This window comes from Sebastes fasciatus, chromosome 13 (genome assembly GCF_043250625.1).
Source record: "Sebastes fasciatus isolate fSebFas1 chromosome 13, fSebFas1.pri, whole genome shotgun sequence".
NCBI lineage: Eukaryota > Metazoa > Chordata > Actinopteri > Perciformes > Sebastidae > Sebastes > Sebastes fasciatus.
The window spans coordinates 632,050-657,500 of record NC_133807.1 but is presented as its reverse complement, the minus strand read 5'-3'; the positions used below and the strand labels follow the sequence as shown (position 1 = coordinate 657,500).

At 42.6% G+C, this 25,451-nt stretch overlaps 1 protein-coding gene across 1 annotated transcript in view; it reads right to left on the bottom strand.

Moving 5' to 3' along the window:
- The window catches only part of LOC141779927 (retinoic acid receptor alpha-B-like), a 34,476-nt gene extending 13,733 nt beyond the window's left edge, over positions 1–20,743 (bottom strand). The window contains exons 1-2 of the mRNA XM_074654946.1: positions 19,974–20,743; positions 18,939–19,919 (exon numbers count right to left, since the gene is read on the bottom strand). Coding sequence (XP_074511047.1) covers positions 18,939–19,137 — 199 coding nt within the window. The 5' untranslated portion in view covers positions 19,138–19,919; positions 19,974–20,743. The remainder of the gene's footprint in view (positions 1–18,938; positions 19,920–19,973) is intronic.
- Positions 20,744–25,451: the final 4,708 nt, after the last annotated feature.

Below are 25,451 nucleotides of genomic sequence, written 5' to 3'. Positions count from 1 at the left end.
GGAGCAGAAGTCTAGTTTTCTCTCAGAACACTTGAATTACAATATGCTGAAAGGTTATTATTGGATTTTAGCTACACAAATCTGAACGCGTGTGGCTACGCTGTTCAGACTCCCTGTGGACATGTACCATCAGACTCCAACACAAACTACACGGAAGCACCAAAACCTCAAAGTTCTATCTAGTGAAGCCCGTCTTGCAAAACAGTGTTGGCCGTGGTCGTAGTACGTGGTGGACCGGAATCTCTGCTCCTCTGCCTGCTTGCCTTCACTCACACACTGCGCTCCACCTCGCCACCTCTAGACGTGCATGTGTGCACACTCCACACTGCAGAAGAGTTAGTTTAGCTCTTAGAATATCTAGTGGACGTTTGTGCAGAAATAACTGCTGCAGCTCCTCCAGACCAACAGAGGTTTCCCGTGTCTTGTGAAGTGACGGGGCTCCGCAGCGAAGAAAGTTATCGTCTCTGACCGGGTGCCAGTGTCTCCCCTGCGGGCGCAGTCGGAGACGATAACATTTCTCTTCCTGCTTCAGCCCCGGAGGCTGAGGCAGGAAAATCCAACACTATGATCAGCATTGATTCATGGAGAGACCTTCGTCTGGTCAGCTAACATTACTGCCAAGCAGCTGAAATATAGAGTGATATTGTGCTTTTAGCTGACGTGTGTCGCCTCACTGTTTTGAGTAGGGATGTCACGAGAACCGATACTTCGGTACCAAGTCGATGCCAAAATTCTAAAATAGTGACGGTACTCGTTTTCTACAGTACCGAAGGCTTCTGTCCTATGCTCTCTGTGTATTGGAGCCCGACACACACACACACACACACACACCAACACCATGCAACAGCTATGAGATGTTGGGTTTGTTTACTTTTCCAGAGATCCTTTATTAATTTGTTCGTGAAGATTACTCACTCCTGTGGAAAAAAACTGAACTGAAAAACTGATCAGAGATCCTTCATTGATTCGCCTGAGAAGAACTCACTTGTGGGGGAAAAAACTGAACCGAACTGAACAAACTGAACCTCTATCTTTTCTTGTCCACTGCTGAATCTCTGAAAAGTGGTGCTTTTTTTATTGTCATCAAAATATAACATTAGCATTTTAAATAAATATTTAATGTTCTCATGGTCTGTCACCATGTCAGTGAATGTAAACTACTGCTTGCAATCTGAGGATATATATAGAGGGAGTGCGTGTGTGTGTGTACAGCCTCTGCTGTTTTCTTACAGTCATTGAGCTATACCTGAGGAATAAAGTCTCAGCATTTTACTTTTTTTTTTTTTACCGTGGTATCGAATTTGGTATCGAGAATCGTGGAAATTCCCTGGTATTGGTAAAGAGTACTAGATTTCTGGTATCGTGACATCCCTAGTTTTGAGCGATGCTTGTTCATGTCTATTGAGAGCGAGCAAGCGCGAGCCCGATGCTGACTTTCGTTGACTTAACGGCCACAGGTGTCGTTGTTAACAAGCATTTTTGAAAGTTACAAACAGCCCTTTAATTATTAACATCCCTACTCCAAACTTGCGCTAAATGTTGATGAGGAAAAACTGTCATGTCCATCTTCAAAAGGGTCTCTTGACCTCTGACCTCCAGATCAGTGAATGTAAATGGGTTCTATGGGTACCCACGAGTCTCCCCTTTACAGACACGCCCACTTTATGATAATCACATGCAGTTTGGGGCAAGTCATAGTTAAGTCAGCACACTGACACACTGACAGCTGTTGTTGCCTGTTGGGCTGCAGTTTGCCATGTTTATGATTTGAGCATATTGTTTTATGCTAAATGCAGTACCTGTGAGGGTTTCTGGACAATATCTGTCATTGTTTTGTGTTGTTCATTGATTGACAATAATAAATATATAAATACATTTACATAAAGCAGCATATTTGCCCACTCCCATGTTGATAAGAGGATTAAATACTCAACAAATCTCCCTTTAAGGTAAATATTTTTGAATAAAAGATAAAAAATGTGCAATAAATTTGAGATTAATCGCAATTAAACATTTGAATCGATTGACAGCCGTAGTTCATAGACTCAGATGAGGCAAATAAATGTATTCTGGCACTTAAAAAATACATGAGTGAGTCTAATTTAGCTCAGTGGGTAGAGCGGGTTGTCTTTTAACCACAAGGTTGGCGGTTCAATCCCCGGCTCCTACAGACTGCATGTCTGCGTGTCCTTGAGCGAGACACTAAACCCCAAGTATTCCCTGGGCGATTGCAGTAGTCCACTGCTCCTAAAATACACAGGATGGGTTAAATACAGAGGTTGAAATTCATGTATGTACCTGTATGTACTATGACAAATAAAGGTTTCTTCTTCTTATCTTTCTAATTTCTTCCCACCCCTACTGTCTATGTTTACCTTTTTTACTACAGCTAGATAAAAGTTGTATGCCAAATAGGTGACTTTTTAAAGAATGCTTTATCTTTGTAGAAATCCTTTCTGTTGCTGGATGATTATCGTATTGAATATGTTGTTTGTACACCACAACATGTTGGTGTAACATGGTGTCATTAAACTCTATCCAATCTAAACTCAAATCTCTTAATCACGTATTGCTTTAGTGAGGTGAAAATCAAGGTTACGATCTGGTGGCTCTACTCTGGATAGACAATTAGTTTCCACTGACAGTGAAATCATCTACAGTGGTTTGATTATATTTCTTCTTCTTTGTCCTGCTCCTCATGTCAACAGAGGAGGAGTCAGCTGCACATCAGCAGCTATGTAGTAAGTAAAGCATACCATCATACCATGTTAACATCATAACATCATACCATGTTAACATCATACCATGTTAACATCATACCATGTTAACATCATACCATGATAACATCATACCATGATAACATCATAACATCATACCATCATAACATAATACCATAATACCATCATACCATGTTAACATCATAACATCATACCATGTTAACATCATAACATCATACCATGATAACATCATAACATCATACCATCATAACATAATACCATCATACCATCATAACATCATACCATCATACCATCATAACATCATACCATCATACCATAACATCATACCATCATAACATCATACCATCATACCATCATACCATCATAACATCATACCATAACATCATAACATCATACAATCATACCATCATACCATAACATCATAACATAATACCATAATACCATGTTAACATCATAACATCATACCATGTTAACATCATACCATGATAACATGATAACATCATACCATCATAACATCATACCATCATACCATCAAACCATCATACCATCAAACCATCATACCATCATAACATCATACCATCATAACATCATACCATCAAAACATCAACCCATCATAACATCATACCATCATATCATCATAACATCATACCATCATAAAATCATACCATCATAACATCATAACATCATAACATCATACCATCAAAACATCATAACATCAACCCATCATAACATCATACCATCATACCAACATACCATCATAACATCATACCATAACATCATAACATCATACCATCATAACATAATACCATCATACCATCATAACATCATAACATCTTAATTTTGCGTCTGGGCTCATTTTGTCAAAGTGGTTGTTATTTTTGTGCAGGGACACACTGTGACCCAGTTTAAGATCCTGACCCGTCAGATTAAGATACCAGGACCAGCCACAACTCCTCTGCTTCTCCCTCTTTCACTGTGCCTCCTCTAACCTCTAACCTAACGCACGCGCACGCACGCACGCACGCACGCACGCACGCACGCACGCACGCACGCACGCACGCACGCACGCACGCACGCACGCACGCACGCACGCACGCACGCACGCACGCACGCACGCACGCACGCACGCACGCACACACACACACACACACACACACACACACACACACACACACACACACACACACACACACACACACATACATACACATAGCTCCCCTCCCCCTGCTTTAGTAGCCATACCAAACATTCCACTATGGAGGAGCTCCAACTCCCCTCTACTGGTCTGTTCTGTTTACATAGAGAGGGAGAGAAATAAAGAGAGGAGATCCTCCTCCTCCTCAGCCATCATACCATCTCTCCATCTTCCCCTCTCTTCATCTCTCCTGTTTGTCTTTGCTCTCTTCTCACTGACCCGCTAGCCAACGGTTCCCTTCAGCACCGTCTGACCTCTTTTAAACTTCTCTCAGTATTTATCTCTCGCTCTGTTTTCATCATCTGCATTTCTTCATCTCTTCCTATTGCTTCCCACTTCTTCTTCAGTGTGCAGGACATCTGCAGTGTGTCCGAACAGCTTTTATCTGTCGGTTTACATTCAGAGAAAGACTGTGTTCTTATTGCTGAGATGACGGATAAGGTATTTAACAGAAAGGAATATTGGTGACTCGTCTTTGTAACTCACATTTTAATTGGATAAGGAGCGTTAATAAATAATTCATGAATAATAAATGATCTCATCAGCAAATATAATGAAATGAACCAATATTTTGTGCATCTACAGTCATTTGACTAAATAGTAGGGCTGTCCGCGACCAAAGAAATTCTTAGTCGACTAACACTCATACGATTTTGTCGACAGATCTGTAAAACTGAGTTTCTCCACAAAGAATCATAAAAAAGCGTTGTGTTCAACAGAGATGTGCTCATACGTTGCTTAGAAATTAGTCATTCAGCATGAGAAAAAAAGCATCAAAAAATGACTAAAGAAATCTTAGTGGACAAACTACTAAGAGGGGGTGGCTCTTCTAAATATTGTTAGTGCTATATAAATAAGCCTTATTGTACGGCTATTATTCAGTATATTGTTGCTTTTTAAATGACAAAGATGTCATACTTGTTTATTGTTAAATGCAGAACACAGACGGTCAATGAGGGGCACAATTTTTTTTTCAGATGAGATGCTTTGGTTGCATCTGGTTGCTATGGTACGGAATAGATAATGTGGTAGATTCAAGATTCAAGATTCAAGATTCCTTTATTGTCACTACACACAGAGTACAGCGGAATTTGAAGCAGTCCTGATGGTGCAATAACACATAACATACAGTATAAAAGATAAGATAAAACCTTGTTCAATACGAGTTTAACCTAAACTACTAATAATATATACATACTGGAAAAACAAAGTTCGGAAACTTGTGTTTGGTCGATTATTTCTCTGTTGTATCAATGCTAATTGTCATTGTATTTTACATGGTTGGAAAGCCTGTTTATTTACCTTCGCAATGATGTCCAACTTGTAAGGATCATGCATTTGTGGGATGAGCAGCACAGCTGATTATGTGGGTAGCGCCCAAGAAAAATTTGCCAAAATACTCTGCCAATGGTAAACAGTGTATTGTCATAAGGCTACCAGGAAACCTGCAATGACTGCTCTTCACCGTCAGGCCCGTTGGCGCTGGTGTCGACAACACAGACAATGGAACCTGAACATGTGGGGGAATGTCATGTTCAGTGATGAGTCCAGGTTCTGTCTGCGAAAGTTGGATGGCAGGGTCAAAGTATGGAGAAGACGCGGAGAACGCTATGCTGATTGTTGCAACGATGGAGTAACAGCTTTTGGTGGGGGCAGTGTCATGGTGTGGGGCGGCATCTCCCTCACTGGCAAAACAAGGCTTGTCATCATTGAAGGCCATCTCAATGCAGGGAGATATCGGGATGAGATTCTGCAGCCAGTGGCGATCCCATATCTCCACAATCTGGGACCTAACTTCATCCTCCAAGATGACAACGCTCACCCCCACAAAGCCAGGGTTATCACAGACTACCTCCACAATGTGGGAGTAGAGAGAATGTAACAGCCTGCCAAGAGTCCACACCTCAACCCAATTCAACACTTGTAGGATCAGCTTGGGCGTGCTGTATGTGTTAGAGTGACCAACACAACCACGCTGGCTGACCTGCAACCAATCCTGGTTGAGGAATGGAACGCCATCCCACAGCAACGTGTGACCAGGTTGGTGACCAGCATGAGGAGGAGGTACCAGGCTGTTGTGGCTGCGTATGGATCTTCCACCGCTACTGAGGCTCCTGACGGTGTATTAAATGAATAAAGTGTAAAATTGCCAATATGTCTTGTTTGTTCCTTGTTACTGTTAGAGAGTTCAATCATCCAATCCACCAAACAACTCAAAACAAGAGTCAGTACCAACAGGAGAATACACTGTTTACCATTGACAGAGCATTTTGGCAAATTTTCCTGGGCGCTACCCACATAATCAGCTGTGCTGCTCATTCCACAAATGCATGAGCCTTACAAGTTGGACATCATTGTGAAGGTAAATAAACAGGCTTTCCAACAATGTAAAATACAATGACCATTAGCATTGTAACAACAGAGAAATATCCACCAAACACAAGTTTCCGAACTTTGTTTTTCCAGTTTATATATACATATATATATATATATATATATGTATATATAAAAAAGTAAATATATATATCTAACTAGAAGTGTTGACCTTTGTTACAATATATACAGTACAATTACAATACGGTCAAGGCAGTATACAGTACAATCAAGGCAGTGAGTTATTGCACAGTAATAAAAGCACATATTGCACATGTATCTGTAGTGCAGTTGATAAATTACAATAAATAATGTATCTGAATATAAGGTGCGGTAGTATGTAAACATGTGCTAAGTTAAGCAATATAAGGTGCGGTAGTATGTAAACATGTGCTAAGTTAAGCAATATAAGGTGCGGTAGGATGTAAACATGTAATAAGTTGAGCCAGGGTTATGTTTTCTGACAAGTATCTGACAGTGTTTAGATCAGTTCCGGTCCTTTCCGTTCACTTTTATGTGAGCGTCTGGCAATGTTCAGCTCAAGTATGACGCTGGGGTAGAGGCTGTTCTTGAGTCTATTAGTCCGTGATGTGATGGACCTGAACCGTCTACCAGAGGGCAGCAGTTCGAACAGCTGATGTCCAGGGTGGGAAGGGTCCTTCAGGATGTTGGCTGTTCTGCTGAGGCAGTGGGCGGTGTAAAGTTCCTCTACAGAGGGCAATGGGCAGCCAATGATTTTCTGGGCAGAGTTGATTACCCTCTGAAAGGCTTTCTCGTGTACCGCTGAGCTGCTGGTACCGCTGAGCTGCTGGTGTACCAGGTATGCAGTACGACACTTTGGATGGAGCAACGGTAGAAAGACACTAGCAGCTGCTGTTGCAGGTTGTTCTTCCTGAAAATCCTCAGAAAATAGAGCCGCTGCTGTGGTGTTTGTAGTCCAGGAGAGATCCTCAGCGTTGTGCGTGCCCAGGAACTTGAAGGCAGGGACCCTTTCCACGTAAACTCTGCTGATTTGCAGTGGTGTGTGATCTGTGCTGTGTTTTCTGAAGTCTATTATGAGTTCTTTTGTCTTGGGAGGGTTCAGGGCCAGATTGTTTTCCATGCACAACCCTGTCAGTTTTTTGACTTCATCCCTGTAGGCTGTCTCATCATCTAAAAAAAAATCAATTCACCTGTGTATCACGATTTGTATCACGATTTGTTTTACGATTTTGAAATCGATCTTTTAATACCAGAATCTATATAAATGATTTGCTTCATTTGGGTCTATGTGGAGATAGAAGGAAGTTACTGCTTTTATGTGGTAGTCTGAGTAACGTGATGTCCTATCCGTTCCGTATCCGTCAACCAAAACAAACCTCAGAAAGTATAAAATGTTGAAGTGTCACCGTGGATATGTCCACGGTGACACTTAACATGGGAGGGTGCAGGTTGTATACAACCTACACCCTCCCATGTTAAATCACAACACATCCAGTAAAGGATGGAAACACTTTGGGTTTCACACATTGACAGGAAAAGCATAGCTAGACATCACGGCTAAAGCTGCATGCTAACTCTGTCACGGACAGGAAACGTTATCGTATGGCGGTGACGTGGCGGTGGAGCCGGCCGTCGCTCTTGTCTCCGTGGTCAAATGGGCCGACGCTACAACTGTACAACACCCATATACTGACATTTATGTTCCCTGCATTCAAACCATGGATGGATAAAGAGAACGGAGCTGACGGGAGAGCTAGAGACCACCTTGGAGAAGTTAGAGGAAGTAGACATGTGTGACTACGTCCGCTTTTCCAAATAAGGTGCTAACAAAGGGAAATCACAAAATACATCTATGGAAGTAAGATTGATGGATTATATTCACCAGAAGTATAAAACATACATGTCCCTTATAAATTAAAAGAAAATAGCACTAATCTGTGAGGGAAATGTCTTTATTCTTTGATTTGTGGGTTGCTGGATAATAAATGTAACCAATAATTCCTGACAATGATCCTGATATATTTGACTTCAGGACATCTCTGACTACATACAGTACATGCTGAAAATCAAACTTCTTACTGGATTCATTTAGAGATTTTACAAAGTAAAAGTCCCTTGAAGTGTATGATTTAACTTTTTCCCTTCATGGTCTAGAGTTAAAATAGTTAACAAAAATCACAATAAATCGTGAAATTGAATTGCAATACATATCGAATCGGCACCAAAGTATAGTGATCGTATCGAATCGGAAGATAGGTTTATCGTCTTAGCCCTACTATATAGTAATTAGAGAGTGATTTTAGACAAAGTCTATATGTATTTTATTTTATGAAAGTAGAGTATGGCTGTCAATTGATTGAAAATGTTAATCGCGATTTATCGTATGATTGTCCATAATTAATCATGATTGATCTCAAATTAATCACACACTGTTCTAAATGAAATTTAAATGGAGATTAGTACAGTATTTAATACTCTTATCAACATGGGATTGGACAAATATGCTGCTTTATGCAAATGTATTTATATATATATATTATTGTAAAACAATTAACAACACAAAACAATGACAGATATTGTTCAGAAACCCTCACATTTAGCATAAAACAATATGCTCCAATCATAACATGGCAAACTGCAGCCCAACAGTCAACAACAGCTGTCAGTGTGTCAGTGTGCTGACTTGACTATGACTTGCCCCCAACTGCATGTGATTATCATAAAGTGGGCATGTCTGTAAGTTTGGAGCGTTATTGAACCTCCTTCATGACCAGATAGTCTGACATGGTTGGTACCGATGGATTCATCAGGTTTTCTGGTTTCATATGATACCAGGATCTTCACTCTAGCTTTAAAACTGAGCTGCCTCCAAAAGATCAAATAGCTGCTGGGCCCGACGGCGGCCCATCGGATTTTTAAGGGGTTAATTAAAATTGCAAGTTGCGTTAAAGAAATGATAAATAAATAACAAAGCGGTATTATCACGTTAACTTTGAAAGCCCTTGTAAAGAGCAATGATGGCTTTCTGCTTCAAATCATCTTTCTGCATCATATTTCATGGACTTTACTGCACAGAATAGAATGACTGGAAAATATAGGTTTTGTGGTTTGTCCTGATTTAATAAAAATGACCAGCAGCCTGCAGTGAGACCAGCAGCCTGCATTGAGACCAGCAGCCTGCAGTGAGACCAGCAACTTGCAGTGAGACCAGCAGCCTGCAGTGAGACCAGCAGCCAACAGTGAGACCAGCAGCCTGAGACCATCCTGCAGTGAGACCAGCAGCCTACAGTGAGACCTGCAGCCTACAGTGAGACCAGCAGCCTGAGACCATCCTGCAGTGAGGCCAGCAGCCTGCAGTGAGACCAGCAGCCTGCAGTGAGACCAGCAGTCTCCAGTGAGACCTGCAGCCTGCATGGTGGCCTGTGTTTGGCGGTGTATCAGTCTTCGATCAGTGGCCACCTCCTCTGCTCCTGTTATCTCTGCCAGGATCTCCTCTCTAAGCTTCCCCAAGGAGAAATGGAAGGTCAGATATTTTGTCATTGTACAATACAGGAATGAACAATGACATGCAACTGTAGCAGCATCTCATTGTGTGCATTTCAATGAAACTACACAATCTAGACTATACTGTATAAAAACCCTATGGGGACACCTGAAGCCGCCTCACATTTGTCAAGGGAAAGTCAGTGACTATGAAAGTCCAAAATAAATATTAACAACACATTATTTACATCCATTAATACTGGGCTCAGGGTTTACCCTGGCCAGGGCAACCAATAATGCATAGCAGAGCAGCCAATCTGTGTCCTCAGGTCAGTTGATAATATTAAATGTCCACCAGTGCTGGAATAAGCCTTGTTCCAAATGTGACGTCAAACACTGTTAAATGGTCTCCCCAGGCGGTGCTGGCTTTATGATCCATGAGCTGAGACCGACCTCTTATCACAATACTGAATTCTCCTCCGCTGACAGCTAACAACATGCAGATCCAACTTCTTAAACACGCTATCAAGCCTCACTGACATCCATTATCACTGCTAATGATGTTCTCCAGATGTGAATCCAAAACCAACCAACTATCTAACAACTGATGAGCACGTGTACAGTCTAGTTCCATTCTTAGACAAACAGCTTTGACTAAGGGTGGGCAATATGGATATAATTATTTATCGATTTTATCACAATATCAACATTAATTAGGGCTGCCAATCGCTAAAAATATTTAATCGCAGATTAATCTCACATTTTTTATCTTTTCAAAATGTACCTTAAAGTGAGATTTGTCAAGTATTATTACTATTATTGGATACCAATAGAACCCATTTCCATTCACATATCTTGAGGTCAGAGGTCAAATAAAAGGACCCCTTTGAAAATGGCCAAGCCAATTTTTTCCTTAAATTTAAATGTAGCTTAAGTTTGGAGCGTTATTTAGCCTCCTTCCCGACAAGCTAGTATGACATGGTAGAAAAACTGAGCCCGTTGCTACCTAAAAATCACAAGTTGCGTTAATGTGTTAGAGAAATTTGTGACATTAAATAAAATTTGCGTTAACGCATTATTATCAAGTTAACTTTGACATCCCTAATATTAATAGATATCAAGATATAGTAAGTACTGTATATAGTGGAAGTCCAACTGAGAGCCCAATCCCAGATAAAATAACCAGATGGAATGTCGGTTTGTGACTAATCAAGTTAATGGAGATGCACTACAACCGGACAGAAAATTAGTCCATGCATTTGTTACCTCTAGACTCGATTACTGCAATTCCTTATTATCAGGCTGCTCCAATAAGTCTCTTAAGACTCTCCAGTTGATCCAGAATGCTGCAGCACGTGTACTGACTAGAACTAGAAAAAGAGATCATATTACGCCTGTATTAGCTTCTCTACACTGGCTGCCTGTAAAATCCAGAATAGATTTTAAAATCGTCCTCCTCACCTACAAAGCGCTAAACGGTCAGGCCCCATCATATCTTAAAGAGCTCATAGTACCCTACTACCCTATCTTAAAGAGCTCATAGTACCCTACTACCCCACTAGAGCACTGCGCTCACAGAATGCAGGGTTACTTGAGGTTCCTAGAGTCTCCAAACGTAGAATGGGAGCCAGAGCCTTCAGCTATCAAGCTCCTCTTCTCTGGAACCAGCTCCCAGTTTCAGTCCGGGAGGCAGACACCGTCTCTACATTTAAGAGTAGGCTAAAGACTTTCCTCTTTGATAACGCTTATACTTAAGCTGCTATAGGCATAGACTGCCGGGGGACTTCCTATGACACACTGTCATAAGGAACTTCCTATGACACACTGAGCTCCCCTCTCCTTCTGTATATACTCATGTCCCATGTCCATGTTGTTACTAACTTCATTCCTTCCCGGGAGTCCTTGTGCCTCCTTGTCTCGCAGCTAACCGTGGAGCGGGGTCACACCTGGAGTGAGGTCATACCTGGAGCGGGATCACACCAGGGAGCGAGGTTATACCTGGAGCATGGGTACACTTGGAGCAGGGTTTCACCTGGATCTTAGTGGTCTCCGGTATTGTGGCTGCATCTGCTGCCGCGTCGGTGCCTGCTTGACACCAACTGCTACCATCCCTAATTAACTACGTCTGTACGAGGGACTACCAATGCTAACGAGGGATTTCCAACACCTAATGACAATGTGGCAGCCTGGAGAATAACACTTCTCAATCACTGCCAAAGACATCAAGAGCTCCCAGCAAGCATGCTGATGCTGCAGGAACCAATGCACGGGCATCGATCGCAGGGACGTCCCACACCAATACACATGGACGTACTGAGGAGAGATGCTGGACAGTGCTGGCTTTCCGATAGTTGTATTATCACTCTTTCCATCCACCGCTATTGGTTTTGTGTTATCAGCCCTACTTGTATTAGTTATTACAGCTGCTAGACTGCTATTGTGGCTGCTTCTATATCTCTCTCTCTCTATCTCTCTCTCTCTCTCTCTCACTCTATCTATCTGTCCCCCCAGCCGGTCTCGGCAGATGGCCGCCCGCCCTGCGCCCGGTTCTGCTCCAGGTTTCTTCCCAGTAATCGGGGAGTTTTTCCTGGCCACAGTGCGCTTGGTGGATCCTGTTGGGTCTCAAAACTATGGTGTACGGTCATAGACCTGCTCTACATATAAAGCGTCTTGAGATAACTTCTGTTGTGATTTGACGCTATACAAAAATAAATTGATTTGATTTGATTTGATTTGATTTGTCAGTCAACCGGCCATCAGGGTGATATTTCACATTTACACACATTAAATTCAATTCAATTTATTTTTGTATAGCGTCAAATCTGAACAGAAGTTATCTAAGCGCTTTATATATAGAGCAGGTCTTAGACCGTACACCATAGTTTAGAGACCCAACAAGATCCACCAAGCGCACTGTGGCCAGGAAAAACTCCCCGATTAGTGGGAAGAAACCTGGAGCAGAACCGGGCGCAGGGCGGGCGGCCATCTGCCGAGACCGGCTGGGAGAGAGAGAGAGAGAGAGAGAGAGAGAGAGAGAGAGAGAGAGAGAGAGAGAGAGAGAGAGAGAGAGAGAGACAGAGAGAGAGAGAGAGAGAGAGAGAGAGAGAGAGAGAGAGAGAGAGAGAGAGAGAGAAGCAACCACAATAATAGCCCAGCAGCTGTAATAACTAATACAAGTAGGACTAATAACACAAAACAAAAAGCATTGGATGTAAAAGAGTGATGATACAACTATCGGAATTGATATCATTGGGTCGTCCTCAGACGGGCTTTCAAGCGGAGCTTCCAGCTATCTCGGTACACCATACATATGGCTAGCTCGCCAGCACTGCATAATAACGCACACGTACATATTTTGCAACCATATGCAAGTAACATAACTGGAGAATGAAAAGTACACCAAAATAACACCAACAGACTTTAGCTCTGCAGACTGCTGTTGAAGCCTATTGATGGTCTATTGAAGTTTTAGTAACTCTAGCACTGTGTACACCCTCTAACAGCAGTCAGAGTTGTTCTCTATCTTTATTCTGCATGTCTCTAACAGCAGTCAGAGTTGTTCTCTATCTTTATTCTGCATGTCTCTAACAGCAGTCAGAGTTGTTCTCTATCTTTATTCTGCATGTCTCTAACAGCAGTCAGTTGTTCTCTATCTTTATTCTGCATGTCTCTAACAGCAGTCAGAGTTGTTCTCTATCTTCTTTATTCTGCATGTCTCTAACAGCAGTCAGAGTTGTTCTCTATCTTTATTCTGCATGTCTCTAACAGCAGTCAGAGTTGTTCTCTATCTTCTTTATTCTGCATGTCTCTAACAGCAGTCAGAGTTGTTCTCTATCTTTATTCTGCATGTCTCTAACAGCAGTCAGTTGTTCTCTATCTTTATTCTGCATGTCTCTAACAGCAGTCAGTTGTTCTCTATCTTCTTTATTCTGTCTCGAATTAATGCTAAAGATGTGACATGAGAGAAGAAATTCCTACTTAGTCAAATACAGACAAAGACACATGGCATGATGCGGAGGACTCTGACTAGAGCGAATGAATTAATAAGCAGCTTTCCACTGCCACTCTTCTAGCAGCCATCTGATGGTAGCCCACACACACACACACACACACACACACACACACACACACACACACACACACACACACACACACACACACACACACACACACACACACACACGCATACACACACACACACACACACACACACACACACACAGAGAATGAAGACATCTAAACACTGACTCACAACCGTCCACCTCCTCCCCTTCACACACTCACACTCAGGTCAAACTTGGTCAGTATACCCTCACATTCCCAGACAAACTGTGAGTGTGAGAGTGTGTGTGTATTATGTGTGCGTCACCGTGTGTGTGTTAATGTGTGTGTGTGTGTGCGCGCGCGTGTGTGTGCGTGTGTGTGTGTGTGTGTGTGTCCAACAGACAGAAAGAGAGGTCATTCAGTGCAGAGAAGTGATGACTGAGCAGCTGACACAGGAAAGAAAGAGGCAGATAGAAGGAGAAATAAAGAGAGGGAGAGATGTAGGTCACTTCCCAATTGTCAGTGAGTCATTGCACTGGATCACACCCAAACACACACACACACACACACACACACACACACACAGACAGAGTGAACCACTATCCCCGGGCCACTGCTAACATGTCGCTGGAGCAGTCACTGAATGTGTGTGTGGCTGTGGCTGTGTACGGCCTTGGACCTTTGACCCCGTTTGACACTCTTCATTCCAGTCACGCACAAAGACAACCCCCCCAAACACACACACACACACACACACTGAGGGCCATCCTCCCTGTCTTTACAGCTTGAATTTACGAGCTCTCCCCTCCTGCTTCTATGTGTCTCTTTTTTCTGTTTGTCGCCGGCCGACCAGAGTCCACTCTGCATTCTCTGTCTTTATGACTCTAACTCGGGTTGTGCAAGGGACGTGTCGCAGTGACATCACCATTTCATCACCCTTGGGTTACTGTCTCACTCTGAGGCTGACTGTCTCTAACATGTGATACCGGGGTGGGGCGGCACTGTCAACTCCCAGCAGAAGGTCCTGTGTTTGTCTGTGTTATCCTTCTGATAGACGGGCGACCGTGCCTCTCAGACAGTGCATGCTGGGATTGGCACAACATGATCCTGCATATGTTAAGCAGGTATGGAACATGGCTGGATGGAAAATGCCTGTCTTACATCACAGCTAGGTATCAAACCTTTTTTGTACCGACTAAAATGTGCTCATAGCATTCAGTATCAAAAAGTGTCAAGTTTGGAAAGCATTAAATGTCTGGTGGTGTTTACTCATTCGCTCATCAGATAGTTGCTGATTTAAATCAAAATGTTGTCACTTTTAGTCTTTTATTTCATTTACTTAAAATTCTTGTACAGCTTGTAATTAGGCAACACTTAAGATTCGAGAAGTTTAACTTCTTTTTATTTAATTAAAAAAGGATCTATTGTAGAAAAACATTTATATTAGGACTGTCAAAATTAACTTGATAATAACGCATTCACTAGTTGGTATGAAAGATACGGGCATCACATGGAACTACAAAAAACTTAATGAATCCATCGGTACCAACCATGTCATACTAGTACTACTAAATAATGCTCCTTTGACCTCTGACCTCCAGATCAGTGAATGTAAATGGGTTCTATGGGTACCCACGAGTCTCCCCTTTACAGACATGCCCACTTTATGATAATCCCATGCAGTTTGGGGCAAGTCATAGTCAAGTCAGCACACTGACACACTGACAGCTGTTGTTGCCTGTTGGGCTGCAGTTTGCCATGTTATGATTGGAGCATATTGTTTTATGCTAAATGCAGTACCTGTGAGGGTTTCTGGACAATATCTGTCATTGTTTTGTGTTGATCATTGATTTACAATAATAAATATATACATACATTTACATAAAGCATCATATTTGTCCAGTCCCATGTTGATAAGAGGATTAAATACTTGACTAATCTCCTTTAAGGTTCATTTTGAAGAGATACAAAATTTGCAATTATTTTGCAATGAATCATAATTAACTATGGACAACCATGCGATTAATCCCGATTAAATATTTTAATCGATATATTCTTCAAAACAAAATAAAGTGAAACATATGGTTTTCCTTACAAAAGCTTGGGTATCATTTTAGTAATAGTATTTTCAAACTTTTAAATGATACCCGACGTGGTACACTGGTGTAGCAAAAACGTGTCAAATTGAGGAAATGATCAGCACAGCACAGATAATGTTATCCCTTTTTTACTCTGCCTTGTAAGGTGACCTTGAGTGTTTTGAAAGGCGCCAATAAATACAATGTATTATTATTATTATTTGTATTATTATTATTATTAATATTAATATTATTATTAATAATAATAAATAATTACACTTACCAGTATTTTTAATATTACTATTATTATATTAATATAGTTATAAGAATAATTAGTGTTAGTATCAATATTGGTATATTTCTTTGTTAGTATTAACCATATTCTCATCGCCTCATATTGATTTTATTAGAAATAAAACAGAATACCATATCGGTCAATTAATAGCTTTACTCTCCAAGTAAGAAAACATTATTGACTAGGGTGACATCATCCACCAGAACACCTCTGAAACTCATCTTCATCCTTTCAACGTAGTTTACAGTAATATTTGTAGATTTGTCCTGAGGTGTGTTTATCACATACAGAACATCATGGGTTCATAACTACCACTTCACTCTGGAGACACTTTCATTGGTTGCTCTTTGTTTTCAAATACATTTACTTCAACTCTTCTTTATACTTGAAACAGCTTTTAGTTCCCTTCAGATCCTCATATTCAAATACTGTATACTCAACAACACTTTCATCCTGCCTAGAGGTCTTGGAAGTGTTGGGAGACGTGTTTTGAAGATGAACGCACCATCAGACTGGAATCATTAATCACATCCAGGACTTCTTTGCTTGTTTATCTTAAATCTACTTGTTCTTTTTTTTGATTGCACTTACATTCTTTTTCAGTTTATAGATAGGCTCAGTACTTTGACATAATATCATTTTATTATTATGTTCATCATTATTTTTATGTTCTGTTGGTGTGGTTTGGGATGGGATGGAGGGAGGGCTTTGATGTGTTTGTCCTTATTGATTGTACTATGTTGATTGTTTTGTGTTGTTGAATTGTTTCATTTATTATCACTATTATTAATTATGTGTTTAAATCTTTTGTTAACTTCCATGTTTTGTGCCCTTAAAAAGGAGATGGTGCATCTCAAGGGGTTAATCCTTTATACATTTTGAAATGAAATGAAACACGGGACAGTGAGACACAAAACCCGAGAAGTTTAGGTAGGCCTAATGTTCAGAAGTTGCAGATTAATTTACCATTTCTAGGCTACATTAAAAGCCTGCTGAGGAGTTGTAAACATTCAGAGTTCATTCTCACACTGAGAAGCACTGAGCTGGAGGTCAGGATGGGCTACATTTGGTAAATGAGTGCAGGCAGCTGTTGACCTGCTGAGGTCATTTGAGTCGCTCCATTGAAAACATAAACCAAACCCTAAATACAGCATAGACATGCAGCTACATTAATGCCCTGATGGAAAAGGACATTCATTCTCATCAGAACATTGCTACAAAGGTTGGTCATCTCAGACTGAATGCAGCATTTGTCAGATATTAGGAGTCTGGCAATCATAATGTTCATAAAATGGCTGTCAAAATGAACGCGATAATAATGCAAATTCGTTTTAACAGGCACTAATTTCTTTAACGCATTAACACAACCGATCTTTCGGAGGTTGTAGCGGTTCAGTTTTAAAGCCAGAGTGAAGATACTGGAATCATATGAAACTATGGAATCCAATAATATCAAGCATGACAACCCAGCTGGCCACAAAGGACGTTAAATAACGCTCCAAATTTACGCTACATGTTGGCGAGGTAAAACTGTTATGTCCATGTTCAAAGCGGTCCCTTGACCTCTGACCTCCAGATCAGTGAATGTAAATGGGTTCTATGGGTACCCACGAGTCTCCCCTTTACAGACATGCCCACTTTATGATAATCCCATGCAGTTTGGGGCAAGTCATAGTCAAGTCAGCACACTGACACACTGACAGCTGTTGTTGCCTGTTGGGCTGCAGTTTGCCATGTTATGATTGGAGCGTATTGTTTTATGCTAAATGCAGTACCTGTGAGGGTTTCTGGACAATATCTGTCATTGTTTTGTGTTGTTGATTGATTTACATTATTACACGGCTGTGTTGAATACTTGATTCTGATTGGTCAATCACTGCATTCTGCGGTCTGTTATTTCTTTATAACAGATATGGGCACAGCTCTGATGTCAGACTCTGGAGGACCGTTTTTGTGTCAAAATATTGATTTCTTCAGTAAGTAGCCGTGTAATAAGCGGGTTAATGTACAGCTAGCGGGTCATTGTTGTGAAAGAATCCCCTTCAGGGCGATGAGAGACGTCGATGAGTGCGGCATCGCCTTGTCGGGATTTTTTTCACAACAATGACCGGCTCGCTGTACATTATCCCTTACATAATAAATATATACATACATTTGCATAAAGCAGCATATTTGCCCACTCCCATGTTAATAAGAGTATTAAATACTTGATGAATCTCCCTTTAAGGTACATTTAGAACACATTAAAAACGTGATTAATCACGATTAGCGATGGACAATCATGCAATTAATCGCTAGTAAATATGTTAATCAATAGACAGCCCTCCTAAATACTCACTCACACACCAATGGCACCATGGCAGCAATTTGGGGGTTAAGTATCTTGCCCAAGGACACATCAACACATGGACCAGAGGAGCCAGGGATTAAACCGTGGACCTTTCCGATTGGTGGACGACCCACTCTACCTCTTAGTCACAGCCCCCCCCAGGACAGTGGTGGTGTGTTCATTTCCCATCTAGTTAATAGGGGACTAAATCAGAGGCTGTGGGGCACCTGGTACTAAAAGAAGGGGCTGGCATGTGTCCCAACTGGAACCGGTGAACTCATGCATTCATCCCCCCCGAGCTGAGGGCTTTACCCGCCAGCACCCCCTTGTTATTTTTCAACAAATGCAATGATCCACCCTGACTAGCTGTGGTGTGCCCTGCAGTTATTTAGTTTACAACTCATGTTTCAATGGGACTCACAGTGGCTGGATCCGCTCCAGTGTCTTCCAGTCACCAGGGACCCTCCGAACGGACGCTGGAGTCCTCCCACACCGGACAGGAGTCCCTTCTCCGGTCCGAGCCCCGGGGGTCTGTGGTAGTAGTCCATGCTCAGAAAGGAGCCGGGGTTGGGGCTGCTGGGGCTGGGGCTGTAACCCACAACATCCACGCTTTCATACATCCCCGGGAGGCGGGATAAGCCTCGGATCTCTCTGTACCGAACAGAGAGAAAAAAGAGGGCAAAGAGTCTTGGACGGCGAAGAGAGAGAGAGAGGAAGAGGAAGAGAGGGAGGAAGAGTTCACATCTTCATAAGAGACTGATGGGAGGAGGAGGAGGAGGAGGAGGAGGAGACCGGTCCCGGTGACCTTTCAGCCCTTGGAGGAGCACACTGTCAAACTTTACCGTCCGTTATGTCGACCGGAACAAGTTCAGGCGACTAACGGAACGCTGCAGGCTTCTGTTCGCTCTTCTGTTACGGTCCAAACGCTACAAGTGACTCCAACTTCACAGCTCTGATAGTAGAGGAGAGCAGAGGAGAGGAGGGCAGAGGAGAGGAGAGGAGATAGTAGAGCAGAGGAGAGTAGAGGAGAGTAGAGGAGATAGTAGAGCAGAAGAGAGTAGAGGAGAGGAGAGCAGAGGAGAGGAGAGGAGAGGAGAGGAGAGGAGAGGAGAGGAGAGCAGAGCAGAGTAGAATAGAGTAGAATAGAGTAGACAGTAGAGCAGAGGAGAGTAGAATAGAGTAGACAGTAGAGTAGAGTAGAGTAGAATAGAGGAGAGTAGAATAGAGGAGAGTAGAGTAGAGTAGAGGAGAGTAGAATAGAGTAGACAGTAGAGTAGAGTAGAGTAGAGTAGGCAGCAGATGTCCTTACTCTGTAGCACCAAAGACACACCGTAACATTACGGTAGGCTACTATACTACCGACACATGTTCAAGAGTAGACCTCCCCGTCCACAGCCTGTCTCTCTGTGGTCTGTCCACAGCCTGTCTCTCTGTGGTCTGTCCACAGCCCGTCTACAGCCTGTCTCTCTGTGGTCTGTCCACAGCCTGTCCACAGCCCGTGTCTCTATGGTCTGTCCACAGCCTGTCTCTCTGTGGTCTGTCCTCCGGGTTTTACAGCAGCTCAATGATCTTATGTAATTGTCATATCTCTGTCTAATCCTTGTAGCCAGCCAGGCGAACAGTCTGTTTAGTGGACAGACTGCTCCTTAATGTCCTTAAATCCATGCATGCTGTAAATGAATGTACCGGTCACCGGAAAGTAAAAAGGTCCAGTCTGTGGAAACGCTCCGTTTCACGGGCTCCGTTCGCTCCGGTTCACAGGCTCCGTTCGCTCCGGTTCACAGGCTCCGTTCGCTCCGTTCGCTCCGTTCGCTCCGGTTCACAGGCTCCGTTCGCTCCGTTCGCTCCGGTTCACAGGCTCCGTTCGCTCCGTTCGCTCCGGTTCACAGGCTCCGTTCGCTCCGGTTCACAGGCTCCGTTCGCTTCGAGCGTTCACGACAGAAAAACACACGTTAATAATAAATGCTGTCATATTTGACTCCGAACTTCCCGCTTTGTGTCCCAGTAGTAGTATATCCAGTATGATATGCGACGGGGAGGGAGGTCGAGGACAGATCAGAGGTAGTCTGAGTCTCCGTGGAGCAGCTGGACAGAGACACACAGACAGACAGACAGGAGTTCCCTGTGCTCTCTACCCGACGGCCTCTCTGTCTCTCTCTCTCTCTCTCTCTCTCTGTGTGTGTGTCTCTCTCTCTCTCTCTCTCTCTCTTTCTCTGTGTCTCTCTCCATCTCTCTCTCTCTCTCTGTGTGTGTGTGTCTCTCTCTCTCTCTGTGTCTCTTTCCATCTCTCTCTCTCTCTCTCTCTCTCTCTGTGTGTGTGTCTGTCTGTCTCTCTCTCTCTCTCTCTCTCTCTCTCTCAATTCAATTCAATTCAATTCAAATGGCTTTATTGGCATGACGTAACACTGTACATGTTGCCAAAACATATTCAAATGATGAAAAATGTACAATAATTACATTTCATTAACATCGATTAAATAAAAAAAAATTAAGTTAAAATACAAAATCATTTCAATCAATTAATTGGAACAATGATATAAACAGGAAACGAAGCAAATTAACAAACAAACAAACAACAACAAGGTGCAGACAGCTGTCCCTCAGTTGATGTCCCTGTCCTTCAGTTTATGGCAGGCAGCAACATAGACTGCTACCAGCTCACAGGTCCTAGTGTCCTCCCCAGTAGGACGGATAATTTGTCTTCACCTGAGAGCTGTAGAAAACCTTTAGTTATGAAATTGATTCTTGTGAAATATATTTCCCTGATGTTTTGATATTTCTCACATTTGGTGAGGAAGTGTAGCTCTGTTTCAGGTTCACTCACAGCTGTTGCTCTACAGGGAGCCAGGTCTTCCAGGTCTTCCAGGTCTTCCTGTGTCGTCCCTGTTCTATGGCGAGGCTGTGCCCACTCAGTGTACTTTGTCAAGGTTTTTCTTAAATGTAGATCAGTAACCATGCTCAGATAGTCTGCTATGGTGTACTGTCTGTTTAGAGCCAGATTGCACTGCATTCTCCTCTGAGCCTTTGTCTGTGTTTGCCAATAGGTGATGTAGTTTAGTTTGAACTGTGTTGTAATCTGGTTGAGTCTAATTGGTGGTTTGTTCTGTTCCTGAGGCCTTGGTGTGTTAGTGGAGAGGGTTGATGAACTCAGCCTCAGGACCAGCTGGGTAAGGGGGTTCCCCTTTCTGCTCATCTCTTGGCACTGCAGGGCTTGATAATGATATGAGAGGGGGTCACTATGTTTTAGATGTGTGTATTTTTATTATTAGTGGATACTGGCCTAATTCTGCCCTGCATGCCTTATTTGTAGTTTTCCTCTAGACATGTAGGAGAATCTTACAGAACTCTGCATGCAGGGTGTTGATCCCATTGAGTGAAGTCTTGGTTTGTAAGTGGACCCCACACCTCGCTGCCATAGAGTGCAATCGGTTCAATAACACACTCGATAAGTTTAAGCCAAATTCTAATTGGTATTTCGGGTTGGATCTTTATTTTAATGGCATAGAAAGCCCTGCGTGCTTTCTCTCTCAGCTCATGAACTACCTCTTTAAAATGTCCAGTTGAACTCATTTTTAAACCGAGGTAATTGAGGTGTGTGCCGTACTCTACATGTTTTGTACCAATTGAGAAAGTTGGTAGAACATTCTGAGATCTGGATCTTCTTTGGAAAATCATTATTTTGGTCTTTTTGGGGTTTACTGTCAGGGCCCAGGTCTGACAGTACTGCTCTAGCAGGTCCAGGTCTGACAGTACTGATCTAGCAGGTCCAGGTCTGACAGTACTGCTCTAGAAGATCCAGGTCGGACAGTACTGCTCTAGCAGGCCCAGGTCTGACAGTACTGCTCTAGCAGGTCCAGGTCTGACAGTACTGCTCTAGCAGGTCAAGGTCTGACAGTACTGGTCTAGCAGGTTCAGATCTGACGGTACTGCTCTAGCAGGTCCAGGTCTGACGGTACTGCTCTAGCAGGTCCAGGTCTGACAGTATTGGTCTAGCAGGTCCAGGTCTGACAGTACTGCTCTAGCAGGTCCAGGCTCTGCTGTAGGCCGTCTGCTGTGGGGGACAACAGGACCAGGTCATCTGCAAAGAGCAGGCATTTCACTTCCTGATTGTGGAGACTTACACCAGGGATCGGGGATTTTTCTATTACAGTAGCCAATTCATTGATGTAAATATTGAAGAGGGCAGGGCTGAGATTACAGCCCTGACGAACACCCCGTCCTTGGTTAAAGAATTCTGTTCTTTTTTTTACCAACTTTTATGCTGCACATGTTGCCAGTATACATTGATTTAATAATATCATATGCTTTAGCCCCTACACCACTTTCAATAACTTTGTAGAACAGTCCTGTATGCCAAATAGAATCAAAAGCTTTTTGGAAGTCAATAAAACAGGCATAAATTTTGTTTTTATTTTGTTTTATATGTTCATCAATCAGGGTGTGTAGGGTGTAAATATGATCAGTTGTGCGATGTTTTGGTATAAATCCAATTTGGCTTTTACTCAAGACATTGTGCTTAATAAGGAAGTTCAAAAGTCTGGCATTCATGATACTACAGAAAACCTTCCCCAGATTACTGTTCACACAAATGCCTTGGTAATTGTTAGGGTAAATTTTGTCTCTGTTTTTGTAGATTGGGTTTATGAGTCCTTGATTCCAGATGTCAGGAAAATAACCTACACTCAGAACCAAATTAAATAGTTTTAATATAGCCAATTGGAATTTCTTGTTTATGGGTTTGAGCATTTGGTTCAAGATGCCATCAGGCCCACATGCTTTTTTAGGTTTGAGGGCCTGTAGTTTTTCATGGAGCTCTTGCTCAGTAATTGGGGAGTCTAATGGATTTTGGTTATCTTTTATAGCTAGTTCCAATTTAGTCAACTTCTCGTGAATTTGTGATTGTTCTGTGTTTGCATTAATTTGAACGGTATGGTATAGTGTTTTAAAATGAGTTGTCCATATGTCACCGTTTTGTATAGCCAATTCCTCATGTTATTATTCATTTTTTTCCAATTTTGCCAGAAGTTGTTTGTGTTGATGACCTCCTCAATTATTGTCAGTTGCTGTTTGTTGAATTGCTCTTTTTTGAGTCTGAGTGTACGTTTGTAGAGTTTTAGGGTCTCACAATAATGAAGGCGTAGATCAGCATTATTGGGGTCTCTGTGTTTTTGGTTTGATAACATCCGAAGCTTTTTCCTAATAGTTCTACAGTCTGTATCAAACCAGTTGTTTTGGTTTATTCATGGTTACTTTCAGTTGAGCTGTTTTTGCAGTTTGCCTGATTATATTGTTAATGTTTTTCACTGCTAGATTGAGGCCTTCTTTATTGTAAGAGTATGTGGAGTTCAGAAAGTTGTCTAAAAGTGTTTGGATTTTGGAGTTATTGATTGCTTTCTGGTATTGTTCTGCACTGTTTTGGTCCCATCTGTATGAATTTCTAATGTTGTACAGCTTACTGGGTTGCATGTGAATTATCTGTATGTCTGATCTTTGATAAACAGCGTTATATGACTGTGATCAGACAGAGGGGGTTGTCCCCCCTTACCCTACCGTTGACGAAGTACAGACTGAGGCTTCGACAGAGCTGTAGGAGGTCCATTCCCCCCTAATGACCACGTGGTTGCTGTTGTTCCTGTGGGGGAGAGTGAGAGTATCTGACATGTTCTGATTTAGGATGAAATTGTCCCCTTCTGGGTCAGTGAGGTCAGCTAGTGTTCCTGTGCGTGCGTTTGTGTCCACAGCGATGAGCACATTTCCCTGAGCCTGGAAATGGCTCGTCTCTTTCTCAAGGACGGAGAAGGTGTCATCTGAGAAATAGGAGGATTCAGAGGGGGGTTATATATAGCACAAAGAAACACATCTTTATCAGTTGATAGGAGCTCCTTCTTTAGTTTTAACCAAATGTGGTATTTGTCAATTTTGAGGGGCTCGATTAGATTTTGTAGGTCAGATCTGTACCAGATGATTAATCCTCCAGATCCTCTACCTTTGTTAGTGTAGCTGTGTTTTTGAGATGGAACTATTATTTCTCTATAATTTTTTGGACAGTGGGTGACAGTGTCTGCTTTACACTATGTCTCCTGCAGGATGATGATGTCTACATCTTTAAAGTTTGTTTTGAATTCAGGAGTTTGTGTGTGTTTGTGTGTGTGTCTCTGTGTGTGTGCGCGCGCGTGTGTTTGTGTGTCTGTGTGTGTGTGTGTCTGTGTGTGTGTGTCTCTGTGTGTGTGTGTGTGTGCTTGGTTTTGTTTTGTTCTAATACTAGTTCAGCTTAGTTCAGATGTACTGAAGGAGCTGTTTGATCTCACTCATTCCTTCAGAGTCCATTCGTCCTCGGAGGGCCTCTACGTAGCTGCATGGGGCCTGGTGTGGTTCTAGACTCTGGGGATGTGGGAATGGTCTGGACTTGGGCTGAGGGCCGGTCTCTTTGTTTTGGTAGAGTTAGTGTTGTGGTGGTGGGGGATAGTACGCTGGGCCAGGCCTTTTCTGCCCTAGCTGCTGGAGGTGTTGGTGTGGTGGTGGGTAGTAGGCTGGGCCAGGGCCTGTCTGCCCATGCTGCTGGAGGTGGTGGTGGTGAGGCCTGTGGGGAGTGTTGAATCCGGGTGGATGTCTAGGAGATCTTGGGTCTCTGTGCGGTCCTCTGGCTGGTGTGGAATGGAGGGTTTTGCGGCCAAGTGCCACATCCTTCAGTGTTTTGGTGAATATCCCCACTACCTGCTTCTTTAAGTGGGAGCTGTCGTGTAGATGCTCAGGAGTTCTGGTTGGATGATGGGCAACATGCACGTTAGGAATCAAGGCACACCCTCTGGTGATGTCAATGTTCACCTTGCTGATGGTTTTGGGGGGGAAAGTCTTTGCGGGGTAGCAGGGTAGAGATGATGATGCGTGAGTTGGGGAAGGACTCGGATGCTCCACTTCAAACAGAGCCAGTCTC